Source organism: Gekko japonicus, unplaced genomic scaffold (assembly GCF_001447785.1).
Source record: "Gekko japonicus isolate JY-2015 unplaced genomic scaffold, Gekko_japonicus_V1.1 scaffold1489, whole genome shotgun sequence".
In the NCBI taxonomy this organism is placed as follows: Eukaryota; Metazoa; Chordata; class Lepidosauria; order Squamata; family Gekkonidae; genus Gekko; species Gekko japonicus.
In genome coordinates, this window is record NW_015163135.1 from 406147 (window position 1) to 419567 (window position 13421).

The following is a 13421-nucleotide window of genomic DNA, read 5'->3' on the forward strand; positions in this document are numbered from 1 at the left end:
CCTTCCTTGTAGGGCAAAAGTACACCCCCCGTATTTTTTTTTTTTTTTTTGCAGGCCTGGTATTTTCACCCAAAGTGAGTTTATTCCTCTTAAACTTTCTGATTTATTGGATTCTACAAGTTCTTTGACATACAGAGCAATATTAACTCTCACACATTCTTCCCTTTTCTTTCTAGAGAGTTTCTATTCTGGGATAACTGTATCTCATTGCTCTTCTCTGTTCTGCAAGATATCTGAAATGCTCACTATATCTATTGTTAAGTCGCTCGCTTAACAAAGTAGTCGGAGAGTGATTCAGCAAATATTCAGCTTTATTCAACAACTTGAACACAACTCCAACACGGATCAACATCTGATAGCCAGAACAGCTTTTGCATTAAAGCTGTTCCCTTTTTAAACTCTCCCGGCTAATGTAGCCACGCCTACTATACAATTATCAACCAATAAAGTTGTATACATAAGGACCAATCACGGACGTTCCCGCTCAGGGAGCTTGCTGACCAGTGATTGGTTGGTTCTTCCTGGGCTAGCAATGTGATTGGATGGATTTGGATCCTAGCCCAGGACGAAGCTTAACATTACATTTCTATGAGGTGATTCGCATACAGGTTTAGGCATTCAATGACAGCTATTGAATACACTACATCTATGTTCTTGTTTAGCATCAAGCATCCAGCTCTCCCATCCTGGCTTGGGGATTTCTGGTATTTGCATATAAACACACACGCCTTGTTTGCCTCTTCAAGTGTCCTGGATAGGCACATTTTTCTCTGGTACCCTTTGGTCTCCCTGACAGCTGTCACTTCCTACCACAGGATCACTGTCAAGATTTAGCCTGTTCCCATTTAAATGACCTGGAACATTTACTCTATTTTCCTCCAGAAATGAGTTGTTCCACATGACGTAGTCCTCAGCGCCTGTTGATTTTTCTCCTTGGATTTTGTTTAAAAGCTGCACTATGACCATTTTGATATTAAGCACCAACAGTCTGGTTACATTTTGGTTTAAATGCAGCATTTCTCTTTCCCACAGGATCAGCCCATCCTCCAACATTTCTCAGTATGCTAACAAATCCAAAACTACCATCTCAACCATGCACTGACATTCCTAATCTCTGCTTGTCTAACTGATTCTGAATGGTACAGGCTGCATTTCTAAAAAGGTTACTCGTTGAGGTCTTGACTAGGGATGGGCACGAATCTTGTCACAAACCTAATTTTGTGACAAACATACCCAGTTCATGGTTCGCAAACCAAGATTCGTGCCCATCCCTATCCACAACCCTCCCATGAACCTCCACATGGTTTTTGGGAGGTTCATGGGCTTCATAGTGGGAAGCAGGGGGGAGTGAGAGGGAGCAAGATGCAAACCACTTCAGCAATCCCTATCATCTGTCCCCCCCACTTCCAAGCATTACCTTTAAATTGCTTTTGGAAGCATGCGCTGCACGTCAGTGAAGTCCAAGTGGCAAGTTCACCAGTTCCAGAACATTCTCTTTAAATGGCTTTTGCAAGCGGATGCCACATGCGAATGAAGTCCAAGCAGCAAGTTCACCCGGAATTGGTGAACTCACCACTTGGACTTCACTCGCCTGCAGCACCCACCTGCAAAAGCCATTTAAAGGGAACGTTCCCTTTAAATGGCTTTTGCAAGTTCTCCCCCCCTACTTCCATTCTGCTGGCCTCGGGGAGCTGCCACCAGCAGAAAGGAGGAAGGGGTGGAAGGATTCCCCACTTCTATTCTCAGGAGATCTTTCCTCCCTCCTTTCTGCTGGCAACGTCTTCCTGAGGTCCGCAGAACTGGTTTGGTAAACAGGGTGGTTCATGAAGGTCCATGGTTCATGTGACCTCATGAACCTCATGAACCTTGACATGGGATGAACCTCAGTTTCCCTGGTTCATGCCCATCCCTTTTTCACTAGCATCCTAAACATTTCTTCCATGTACAACAACTGCTGCCTTCTCCTCCACATCACCACAGACAGTGTTTGACATCTACAACACTACCTGGTCAAAAATACCCATCACAAACCCATCTCCCTATGTTCCCAATTATTGAATCTCCCACTAATAAAGCCCCTCTTCCGCACCCTAGAGGGGTATCTTTAGCACGAGATGATATTCGCTATTGAAGGAATGGGTTCTAATAGCTCCCTGCCTCTTCAACCTCATACCTTCTTTCCTATAGCTTTCATTGTCCATAACAGCAGAGCATGTCTTCATGAAAGTGGGATACCTTGGACAGATCACTGAAAGTCTTATTGACATTTATCTGACTCCCTCAGCTTCTTCAGGTAACAAGTTTAGCCTTAAGGGAACAAGCTCATTTCCCAAGGGCCTGGCACTCACAGTACCAAGCACACACCTAAAACATTTGACCAGAAGGCAGGCAGATTTACATGTTATATACTTTGATACACTAAATAGCCCCCAATGCCATTCTAGCGATCTATTTTCATGACTGGATTTATCTTTAAAGCTAGGGTGTTTATTCAGAAGTGAGAACATGGGCTGGATCCAGCAAAGCTTGAACGGAAAAGAAAACATTCTTAGCACAGTTCTACTAGAGCAAGCAATAATGCAAGGTCTAGTGCAATCCACAGTGCTTCACTGAAGTACTGACCCCCCCCAAAAAAATACCCTATGATATATCTTGTGCAAGTGGAAAACAAGTCTAGATCCAGCAGTTTTAACAAAACAAGTAGCCTGCAAAATTTCAGGACAGACAAAAAGAAATACTTCTTTACTCAGTGAGTAATGAAGTTGTGGGATTCACTGTCAGTGGATGTATTGATGGCCACAAGCATGGATGGCTTTAAAGGGAGTTAGACAGACTCATGGACAATAGGTCCATCAATGGCTACCAGCCACGGTGACTAAACGGAACCTCCAAAAGCAGCAAACGTCTGATTACAAGTGCTAGAAGACAACTTCAGGCCTTGGCCTTTGTGCCGTCTGTTGGCCCTCCAGGGTAACTCAAGCCACCTTAAGCCAAAAGAGAAGGTGTGGTGTAAATATTTTAATAAATTAAAAAATGGCTGGTCACTTTGTGTAATAGGTTGCTGGTCTAGATGGACCTCTGGTTTGATACAGCAGGGCTTATGTTCTTAAGGTTCCTTTTAGTACTTCTGCTAGCACAGGACCCATTACACATGTGGAAATGCTCCATGGAATCCAATCTGTTCTTAAGCTTGTATATACTGAAGGAAAGAGTCTAGAACCCTGGCTTCCTTGTTTTGAACTCACACAAGGGTTTAACTCTCCTTCCTCTCATATATTTTCCAAGTGCTCTCCTGACCTTACAGAGCTGGTCCTCTCCTTATTTTTACCGCCAACTGCCTGCTTCTCTTCTCACCCTTGAAGTCGTTTTGGGCCACTCGCCACCAACTGAGCAATAAGTTAAACTGGCACTTTTCATCATCCGATCCATGATCAGCTTTCCAGCACATTCAGTAATTCTGACACCGTCAAGTCAGTTTATGACAGCGTAGATCAGGTAACATTTGTCGGTACACATATATCATATATTAAATCTGTCATTGAAATAGATAAACATTCTACATTTGGAACAGTCAAGGATAATTATAGTAGCACAAACATCTAGAGCAGCCTACTCAGAATGATGATATATATATCTCCCTTAACACTTTAGCCAAGGGGTATCCTTCTCTTACAGCATTCTGCGTACATAACCTTTTCTTGTACACACCACTCATCTTTCTGCTTAGGAGCCTCATAAGACTTCCAGTGACATCAGCAACAGGGATATGCAGTTGGAATGTTAGTAAACACAATCCAACCTTAACTGCACCCCATTAGGAAATATAGTACATGTTCATAAGCCAAACAAAATCATTCCAGCTTTTTGAAGTCTCTGGAAATCCTGTGATATTCTGTTGTTGTTGTTCAGTCGCACAGTCGAGTCCGACTCTTCGCGACTCCATGGACAATCTCCCGCCAGGCTCTCCTGTCTTCCGCCGTCCTCCGAAGTTGGCTCAATTTCATGTTCGTTGCATCGCTGACACTGTCTAACCATCTCATCCTTTGCCGTCCCCGTCTTCTTTGACCTTCAATCTTTCCCAGCATCAGGGTCTTCTCCAGTGAGTGCTCCCTTCTCATTTGGTGGCCAAAGTATTTGAGCTTCAGTTTCATTATCTGGCCTTCCAGGGAACAGTCAGGGTTGATTTCTTTGAGGATTGACTGATTTGTTCTTCTTGCAGTCCAAGGGACTCTCAAGAGTCTTCTCCAGCAGCATAGTTCAAAAGAATCTATTCTTCGGCGCTCGGCCTTCCTTATAGTCCAACTCTCACAGCCATACATGACTACTGGGAATACCATTGCTTTGACCATGCGGACTTTTGTTGGCAGGGTGATGTCTCTACTTTTTATCATGCTGTTTAGGTTCTACTATCTAGTTAACTAGGTTTTTTTCCCAGCCAGCAGGAGAGGCTGGGTAGTAAAGAAAAAGTGCAACCCGGCATCGAGAGATGTGAGTAACATAGATGTCGTCAAACTAGAAGAGCTCCCAATGAACAAAATCACCCTGATTAACATTTTTATCCTTATCATTTCAGATTCTACCTATCATTGTATTCTCAGTGGCTTTCCATTTCTATATAAGCACAGGTCCTGTTGGTTGGAGTGATTCTTTTATCTGGGTCCATGTTTGTGTCTGCTGGAAGCAAGACAGGGCAGCCTGGCGATCAGGGAGAACACAGCAGAGGGTACAGCTTGTTTCCTCCTCTACTGGGGGAAATAGAGATGAAGGTTTTACTTACACATACTGGAAGGCAGGCGAGGCTACACAGATTAGAAACATTAGAGGCTCAGAAGCTACAGCCTGTCTCCTTCCAATTAAAGATAGGCAGAACCAGCCAGTCTACATACTCTAGAGGGAACAGAGGGAAATGGTTTACTTATAATAACTGGCTGGCAGGCAGGGCAGTGCAGATAGGGAGGGCGAGAGGGAGGGAGGGAGGAAACAGAGGTACAGGCCCAGCTCCTGCACCCTTTACTACAAGCGGCCTGCCTGTATGCAAACAAGCAGAGAGGAGAAGGTAGAGGCAGATGTTAAGGATTTAGTCCAGCGTAAACACGCACACAACAAACCCCAAACTACTTTCACCTGTTTTCCCCAAACCAACTGTGATATTAGAAGTCAACAGAAAAGTGCCTAAAAGCAAGCACAGCAAGGAGGCAGCAGATTTTAGTTTTCTTGGCCAGAGCAGACTCATTTCCTCTACTTGGAATATCCAGGAACAACAGGACAATTTCATCATGTGCCAATTCATACCTCTATGTGCCCACTCTACAAGTGAGAATTTTAATCAGATGTAGAAGGGGATTTCTTCTGCTGGTCTGAAATTTGATAGAGAGGGTCCCCCAAGTGTTAGATATAACCTTGAGAATTTCATTTCAACAGGAGAGAAAGTTAAATGTGAAAATGGGTTTCCCATGCAAACTAATAGAAACAAGCAACTTCTGAATTTATTTTCTACTACTAGCCTTATATTCAATATTAAACAACCCAATTAAATTGAATGACAATTAATTTTAATCAGACTTTGTTACACACCTCTAATCAGCAATATAGTAAAAAAAAGTTTACAATACTGAGATCTTAAAAACTTCAACTGACCTCAATTTCCTAAGTTTAAATGGCAGCAGCAGTTCTATTATATAGTCTTAAGTTTAAAAAATGCACTATTAACTGTCTATCCCATGGAAACAAGGTCAATACACAAAGGAAAACAACAAAAAACCAACCAACCACAGATATATTATAGAATGTTCAACACAGCACATATTTATGTGCCCTGTTAGAAGCCTATAAGCAAACTCAATCACAGAGTTTTAAAAAACTAACACCAGAAGATAAAGTATCTGCTTCACTATTAGTAAAAAATGATCTGTCCTGTGATGAGTAACAAACCTGCCCTGTAGTACTGAGTATTCTTAGGGTCTGTAACATCTTACAATAAGGCAGTGGTGGCAAATCTATGGCACAGGTGCCAGAGGTGGCACTCAGAGCCCTCTCTGTGGGCACGCGTGCCATCGCCCCAGCCAGGCCCAGACCATCATTAAAGTGTCGAATTCTCTGCCAAATAATTTTAAGTAAATGAAAGCATTTGGGATTGCTTTCCTTACTTTGTTTGGATCATCTTAAGTTAATGTATGAGTTGTTTTTTCTGAAAAGTAAAACCTCAGTATTCAGGTTAAATTGCCGTGTTGGCACTTTGCGATAAATAAGTGGGTTTTGGGTCGCAGTTTGGGCACTCGGTCTCTAAAAGGTTCGCCATCACTGCCTTAGGGTCTATAAAACTTAAGCCAGTTCTCCATTCTTACACAGAACACCGCAAAATCTAAACAGTCTTTACAAATGATTTTGTTTACTACAAACTCTTCTGTAAGAATCCTCTGGATGCGAGGAAACATTAGCAGGTAAAATGCCTTTTACTTGTGATACTGACTACAGCTTTCCAGGAATGATTTATTATTTGCTTACACAAGCTTGTTAACAATCTTATTTTGAATCCACAGAAAAGAAGGTATACACAACTATATACAGATCCTGTTAATATTAATATATATAATATTAATATATTTGCAACCTGCCTTTTCAGAGATTAAACCTTAAAGACTAACAATTTCAAGAAGTCCCTGCTGGAATAAGAGTTAGTTAGTCTTTAAGTCCCAAAACTCCTGCTTATTTTCTGCTGCAACAGACTAACTTGGCTACCCCTACTCTAATCAACCTTATCAGCGGCATGCAGTGGTGCTGTGGGTGGATGATATGCAAAATAGTACTGGCTGCACAGAAGGATTCTTTGGAATCTCTATCAGCTTGATAGCAGGAAATATTTTGTTCTCAGCCTGAATACATTATTTTACAGTAACAAATAACATTTCTGGAGACTGATAGGCCGCCCTTATTTCTATAATCTAAAATTCACGCAACTATAAATCTAGTCAATCGGGATTGTCATTAACATGCAATTCTGACAACGAATGAAAAGTTATTGTATCATTAAAAAAATAAACTAGAGTGTGTGTACAGTTAGTTACTTCTGTTAATTCAAATGGTAGAACGCCTGCTTTAACAACTATGAACAGCCATTGTGGCTGTTCGAGAATCACCGCGGTCGGAGTGAGCTCCCAACCCTAGTCCCAGCTCCCGCTCACCCAGCGGCTCGAAAGCAAAGTAACATCTAAATAGTGAGTAGAGAAATGGGTACCTACCCTTAGATGGGTAGGGGGCACCCTCCTTCAATGGTATGTGGTGGCGGCATGGAGACGGCGCAGACGGCAGAAGAGAGAGAACATCGACGGTGGCAGAGCAATGATGGTGGAACTCGGTGGAGCAACCCCTGGTGGCCAGCAAGAACATCGTGCGGCCGATGACAACTAAGGACGGAGACCGGAGGCGCGCGACAGAGTGTATGCGGGGCGCGGCGGAGCCTTGCTTGACAGAGCCGACGCCGGAAGCAAACACAAAAGCGTGCGCCTGCGCGGTCCTACCGACAGCCATCCAAGGGGAGCCACCGGAGACTGCCGCCAAGAAAAAACATCAGAGCCTGCCAAAAAGAAGAAGCCGAGCCGAGCCAGAACAACAACAAGGATCCACCACCTGGGTGCCGGTAGGATCCCCCCCCCCGAAAATATGTGGCCTAAGTTAGGGTTCAGCGTTACTAGAACGCACCATGTAAACCGCCCAGAGACCCTTCGGGGCTAGGGCGGTATAGCAAGTCTAAAGTATAAATGAATGAATAAATAAATAAATAAATAAATGCATGATATAAAATCATATTTAAAAGATTCTATAAACAGCCCTGACCTCGATAGCCCAGGCAAACCTGATCCCGTTAGATCTCGGAAGCTAAGCCGGGCCAACACCGGCAAGTACTCCAATGACAGACCTCCAAAGAATACCAGGGCCGGGAGGCCAGAGGCAAGCTATCAAGCCACTTCTCTGAATGTCCTCCATGCCCCAGCAGGAGTCACCAGAAGTTGCCAAGACTTCCAGGCACGGGCACACACATGCGCATGCACACACACACGTGCACAAAAATGCAAAAATACCTCCCAAAAAGATTCTATGGTCAATTAACTAAATATGGTCAATTAACTAAATCCCTTTGTTGTTAGACTAATGATCTTGCCACATTTGCCCCTGTTAAGAAGACAGACCAAGGTATGTGTACATAAATTTAGAGGGCTCAATTGCTATGTCCTGGCTACCTGTCAATGGTTGAACAGCTATTGCTGGTTTAGGATTTGCAAACAGCTCTACTTTAAAGGCTTGTGAAATGGTTTTGCTTTACTGCCCATCTGTACTGAAAGAGATTCCTCCCCCTGCCACCAGCTAAAGGGAGGAGGCAGGTATATTGATGGAAAAAACAGTTTACCCATAGGTAGAAGATTACAACTGTGCAAGATGCTACTTTGCACTCTGTGAACACTCAAAGGTCAAGCTAAAGACCTGATCTGCAACTTTTCTCGATCTAACCTTTTGTCTTAGTTAGCCAGTGCCCAGATCCAGTGGCATCTTGGCGCAAGGTAACCAGGAGAACAAAAAACTTTTCATTTGGCACCCAAATATGCACATGATTCATGAAGTCTCAAGCAATTTTCTGACAAGATTATCTGGCTTTCACTGTCATTATGCAGTGTCCAATTCCAAGCACACTGGACACACCTACATTATGGTTCTAGGTAGAGGTAGCTGGATGGACTAGAAAAAACAACAGATGAAGGGACAACAGGTCTAGATATCTTACTCCTTGGCTTTTCCCTGCAGACTTTAATTTGTACTTACGAGGTTTTAGTTAGTGCTTTATGAACAAGCTTATTTAGAGCTTGTGCTATGACTGGCTGCTGAGATCAGTAGTGCATGACAAGCCCTTTCAAGATGATGCAGAATCTAGAGTAACTTCACGAGGGTGATGTTTACACTTTCCCGGCTTAAGCAAGGTCATTTTGCCCTGACTGCACACATGCAATGTTTGTGCCAGAAATTCTTCGCCTACTAATGATCAATATCCATGCAACTGCATACTGCTGACACTAAAGAAAGTTCAGCAGCAATATTTTTAGGGTCCAAAGAAAAATAAGAGGCACAATATTATTATTTAATCGTAGCAGACTTTTAAGCAGGTATATATTTTTATTTTAGTGTATCCATACTTTTCATTTAATGTTGCCAGCAGATCCACTTGCCCTTGGAACCCATGCTGTGTTCAAGGACCCCAGGGATTATCTCATTTTATCCACACAAATTATAATCCTAGGAGATAGTGTCCAGCAGTGGGTGAACTGCCACTATCGGAGACTGTCTTTTTAAGGAGTGCTACTGCCACAACAGGGCTTCGGTGGCTCATATGTTAAGATGCTGAGCTAAAGACTAGAAGGTCTGTCGTTCGGCAGTTCGAGACCCGAGTGCCACGTGACGGAGTGAGCTCCTGGCTCTGGCCCCAGCTCCTGCCAACCTAGCAGTTTGAAAGCAAGAAACTGCAAGTAGATAAATAGGTACCGCTTTGGTGGGAAGGAAACAGTGATCCATGGGCCTCGGTGTTTAGTCATGCCAGCCACATGACCATGGAAACATCTTTGGACAGCGCTGGCTCTTCGGCTTAGAAATAGAGATGAGCACTGCCCCCTAGAGTCAGATTCAACTAGCTCTCAAGCAAGGGAAACCTTTACCTTTACCTTACTGCCACAACAGCTGTTCAGTGGTGATTTGGTATGGGTTTTGAGATGGGGTTCAGCCTCAGCCATTAGCTTGCTGGCTCCTGTGGGGAAAGGAATCCCCAGGAGAGGACAGGGCAGTGTTCCCTATAAAACCAGCTGGGAGGAGGCTGATGAGGACAGCGCTCAGGCACCCTCCTCTGGCTGTAAGGAGGAAGAGGAACAAGACATTGAGAACCCCCCTCCCTCCTAATTTTGGGGTTGGTGAACAACATCAGGAGATGTGCCTCTGAAGAAATAGATAGGACAGAAGACTGCCCTCTATTCAAATCCAAAGACATAAAGGCACGTCGGTTTTCTTAAAAGGCAGAAGCAATTCCCACCACTTCCTCCTCCTACTGCAGACTCCCACTATGCTATTCCTGAAGCCTACAACAAAGAAACTTTGGGGAGTTCTGTGGTCTGCAGTGAGTGAGAAAAAATTGGTGGAAATAACAAGCCCCTTTTAAGAGAACTGAAATCTTTGTGTAGCTGGATGCAGGCCATTGACTTGTCCAAGGCTACTCAGTGAGGAGCTATACTAGATGTAACCAGGAGTTGATGTTATGGCATTTTTAAAAAAGAAAAAGAAAAGCTTCTGCAGGAGGCTGAAATACAGAGTAGAGGAAGGGATACTAAAGATACTTCTTAATCCTTTCTTATCTGGTCTCTTCTGCTCCAAACTGCCCTTCCAAGCAGCATTTCCACACACAGGGGGAAAGACACAATTCAATTTTGATTAAAATGTTTGCCAGAAGAGAAGAGTCTAGAACTCTGCCACTGCCTCTTCCAACACCCCCACCCCCGGTTTGCATTTCATCCACTCACTATTACTGCCTCTTGTGAGCCAGTTTGGTGTAGTGGTTAAGTATGTGGACTCTAATCTGGGAGAACCAGGTTTGATTCCCCACTCCTCCACTTGCACCTGCTGGATGACCTTGAGCAAGCCATAGTTCTGGCACAGCTGTTCTTGAAAAAAAGAGCAGTTTCTGTCAAGAGCTCTCTCAGCCCCACCTACCTCACAGGGTGTCTGTTGTGGGGAGGGGAAGGGAAAGGAGTTGGTAAGCCGCTCTGAGACACCTTTGGGTAGTGAAGGGCTGGGTGTAAATGCAATCTCGTCTTCTTCTTCTTGTGGCTGCTTTAATTTTTCCCCAAAAACTGCTGAATGACCATTACATGGATCTTCTGAGTTTGGCCATGACCTATGTGACTAAGTAGGAATCTGAACCTGAAGGTTTCCCAGTCCAGAATGCCATGCTGACTCATACTCATCTAGCAATGGTCACATTTAGCATGGAGATAAGGAGGCCTGCATTTCTTTCTAGACATCCCAAAGTTCTCAAATATAAATTTAATCTATGAATGGATGGGATCTTTGTGCATACAAGCTATCCTCAGGATCACAATCAACGGGTGTTACCCACTGAGTCCCTCTATGTATGGAGAACACTCTTCACTTACAGTTGCAATGATGACACAGCATAAAGAAACAGCGGGCACAATCCAACAATCTACTGTGTGCAGTAGAGTTTATATATGTACAGCCCTGAGTTGTTGCTTACTTTTGTCATTCGAACGCAAATACATACAACAACACCTGCGCCTTCTACGCTGCCCTTAATGTTTTGAAATATGTTGTGTGCCTTAGAATGAAACATAAATGTAGGCACTGATTGGATTGCACAGTCAAATATGCTCTATTTCTAAAAGAATAAAAATATGATTTAGAAATAGCTGGCTAAATTGCAGGTTGATGCATTTAAAAGAAAACAAAACCTAGCCAGTTCCAATTTACCAGACTTGGGAGTAAGTCCCACTGAAATCCACTGCTTTATTTCCAAATACACTGCAAGCAAACTAAATAAAACTATTAGAATTAAAGAAAAATGGGATTTGGTGTTCAGGACATTGTTGGGACTGAGAATGAAACGAAAGTATTACCTGCATCCAGACCTATGGACTACAGCCTACCTCTATAAAATCAGATAAGGTATGTATTATATATATTTCTAGACTTTTACAAATGAAAAGGCCAAGATAAAAAGCTGAAGTGATTTCTCCAAGTTCAATACAATTACAGGACAGCTAGGAACAGAAGTCTGGATTTCTAGCCACTATGCTATCAAGAGCAGACGCCCGCCAATGATATATAGTATAATATGGTTATATAAAACATTCACTTCTGCCTGTAATACACTACATGATTTAAGGGTCATTTCTGCAGTATTATTTACAATTCAAACACACCGGATCAAAGCATATTTCTAATTGCCCTCTTTTATAGTTTAATATAAAAACAAATTTGGGAATTGGCGATTGTTCCATTGGATCTTTCTTTTAGGGGGGAAAAATAGGGCAGTTTTAGTGATCTCCATGTTTAGCACCTCAATGAAACCTGGCCATGAGCTACTGTAGAATCCAGAATACAAGGAATGTGTGCAGTCAGTGGAAGACTAATTGCAATAGATGTATGACTGAGGCTTCCTTATATGGCTGAAATGGTTTAGAAGGTTTCTATTTGATAGTTTAGCACAACCAAGTTTGTCAAATACTTGATGAGATGCATTCAACTGCATGAGTTTAAGCAAGCCTGCCAGAGGATCTGACATCTGTCTTATATTGTGATATTCATCACAACATCTCAGTCAATCCATTAGTACACCAAAGCATTTCAGTAAGTGACACTGACTAGAATAAAATGGGGGGCAGTGCTTTCTTAATCCATTTCATGCTTACCTTTCTCACATTGTAAAAATCGCGATGTGGATTGCTCTTCAGTTCCTTAAGCTCGGACATTTCATTTAACATCTCATGTAAACCAAACTTAGATTCTAAAAAGTTAAGTCTTCGGTGACAGTATGTTTTCCTGTGGAAAAAGGAACATGACATCATAACTGTGATCATAATACCCAGAACTCATGTACAGAGGAGAATTATGTTGATCAGATTATACACCAACAATCTGGTAGTTAATGCATAACTTTCATTCAGATTCATTTGTTGCAAAATATCAGGCGTATAATCTACCATGGTTGTTCATATCGAAACATAATTTAGTTCTGCCATCTGCCAAATACAACATTTTGGAAATTCAAGATGTTTGCCACCTCACATCCCAGAATTTAAATCACATAGCTGTTTAAATGTCAGCAGCCTTTTAGCTACTGAAGTGTAGAATAGCTACTAAAGTTTCCTTAAAGTTTTTTCATTAAAAACAACAACACAAAACAAAACCATACGTTGGACCATCTGCAATAAGAGCCAACACATGACTGAGGTCAAGGGTGTAGGTCTGTAGATCAGGATAAGGCAGGCTCCGGGGCTCATCAAGTTCCTTCATTTCCTTGTTATCAAAAACAAAAAGAATGCCACCCTTCATCTTCACAACATAATCCAAGTTCCCTGGAGCATCTTCAAGACTGTAAGGATCTTGCATTTCTTTTGGAGGTGGATGAAAATCTGTAATAGGTCAGAAGACTTTGGACATTATTCAAAATTCAGTATCACTACTGGTGATACTGGTTACAGTATTCCAACAAAATATCATTGTACTAGTCTTATTAAAATAGTCTATTGTTCATGCTAGTGTTATTCTGAACCACTTAACTTTATTTAACTTTTACGTTCAATGTGGTTTAACAGTTCTTACCAGCCCCTAATGGAGTGCACCCCAACTGTTCAACTAAGCTGTTCAACTAA

At 42.5% G+C, this 13421-nt stretch overlaps 1 protein-coding gene across 1 annotated transcript in view; it reads right to left on the reverse strand.

Annotated features, from left to right (window-relative positions):
* AMPD3 (adenosine monophosphate deaminase 3) overlaps positions 1-13421 on the reverse strand; it is a 61442-nt gene that overhangs the window by 32841 nt on the left and 15180 nt on the right. Inside the window, exons 5-6 of the mRNA XM_015406966.1 lie at positions 12962-13181; positions 12459-12588 (exon numbers count right to left, since the gene is read on the reverse strand). Of these exons, the coding sequence (XP_015262452.1) occupies positions 12459-12588; positions 12962-13181 (350 nt within the window). The remainder of the gene's footprint in view (positions 1-12458; positions 12589-12961; positions 13182-13421) is intronic.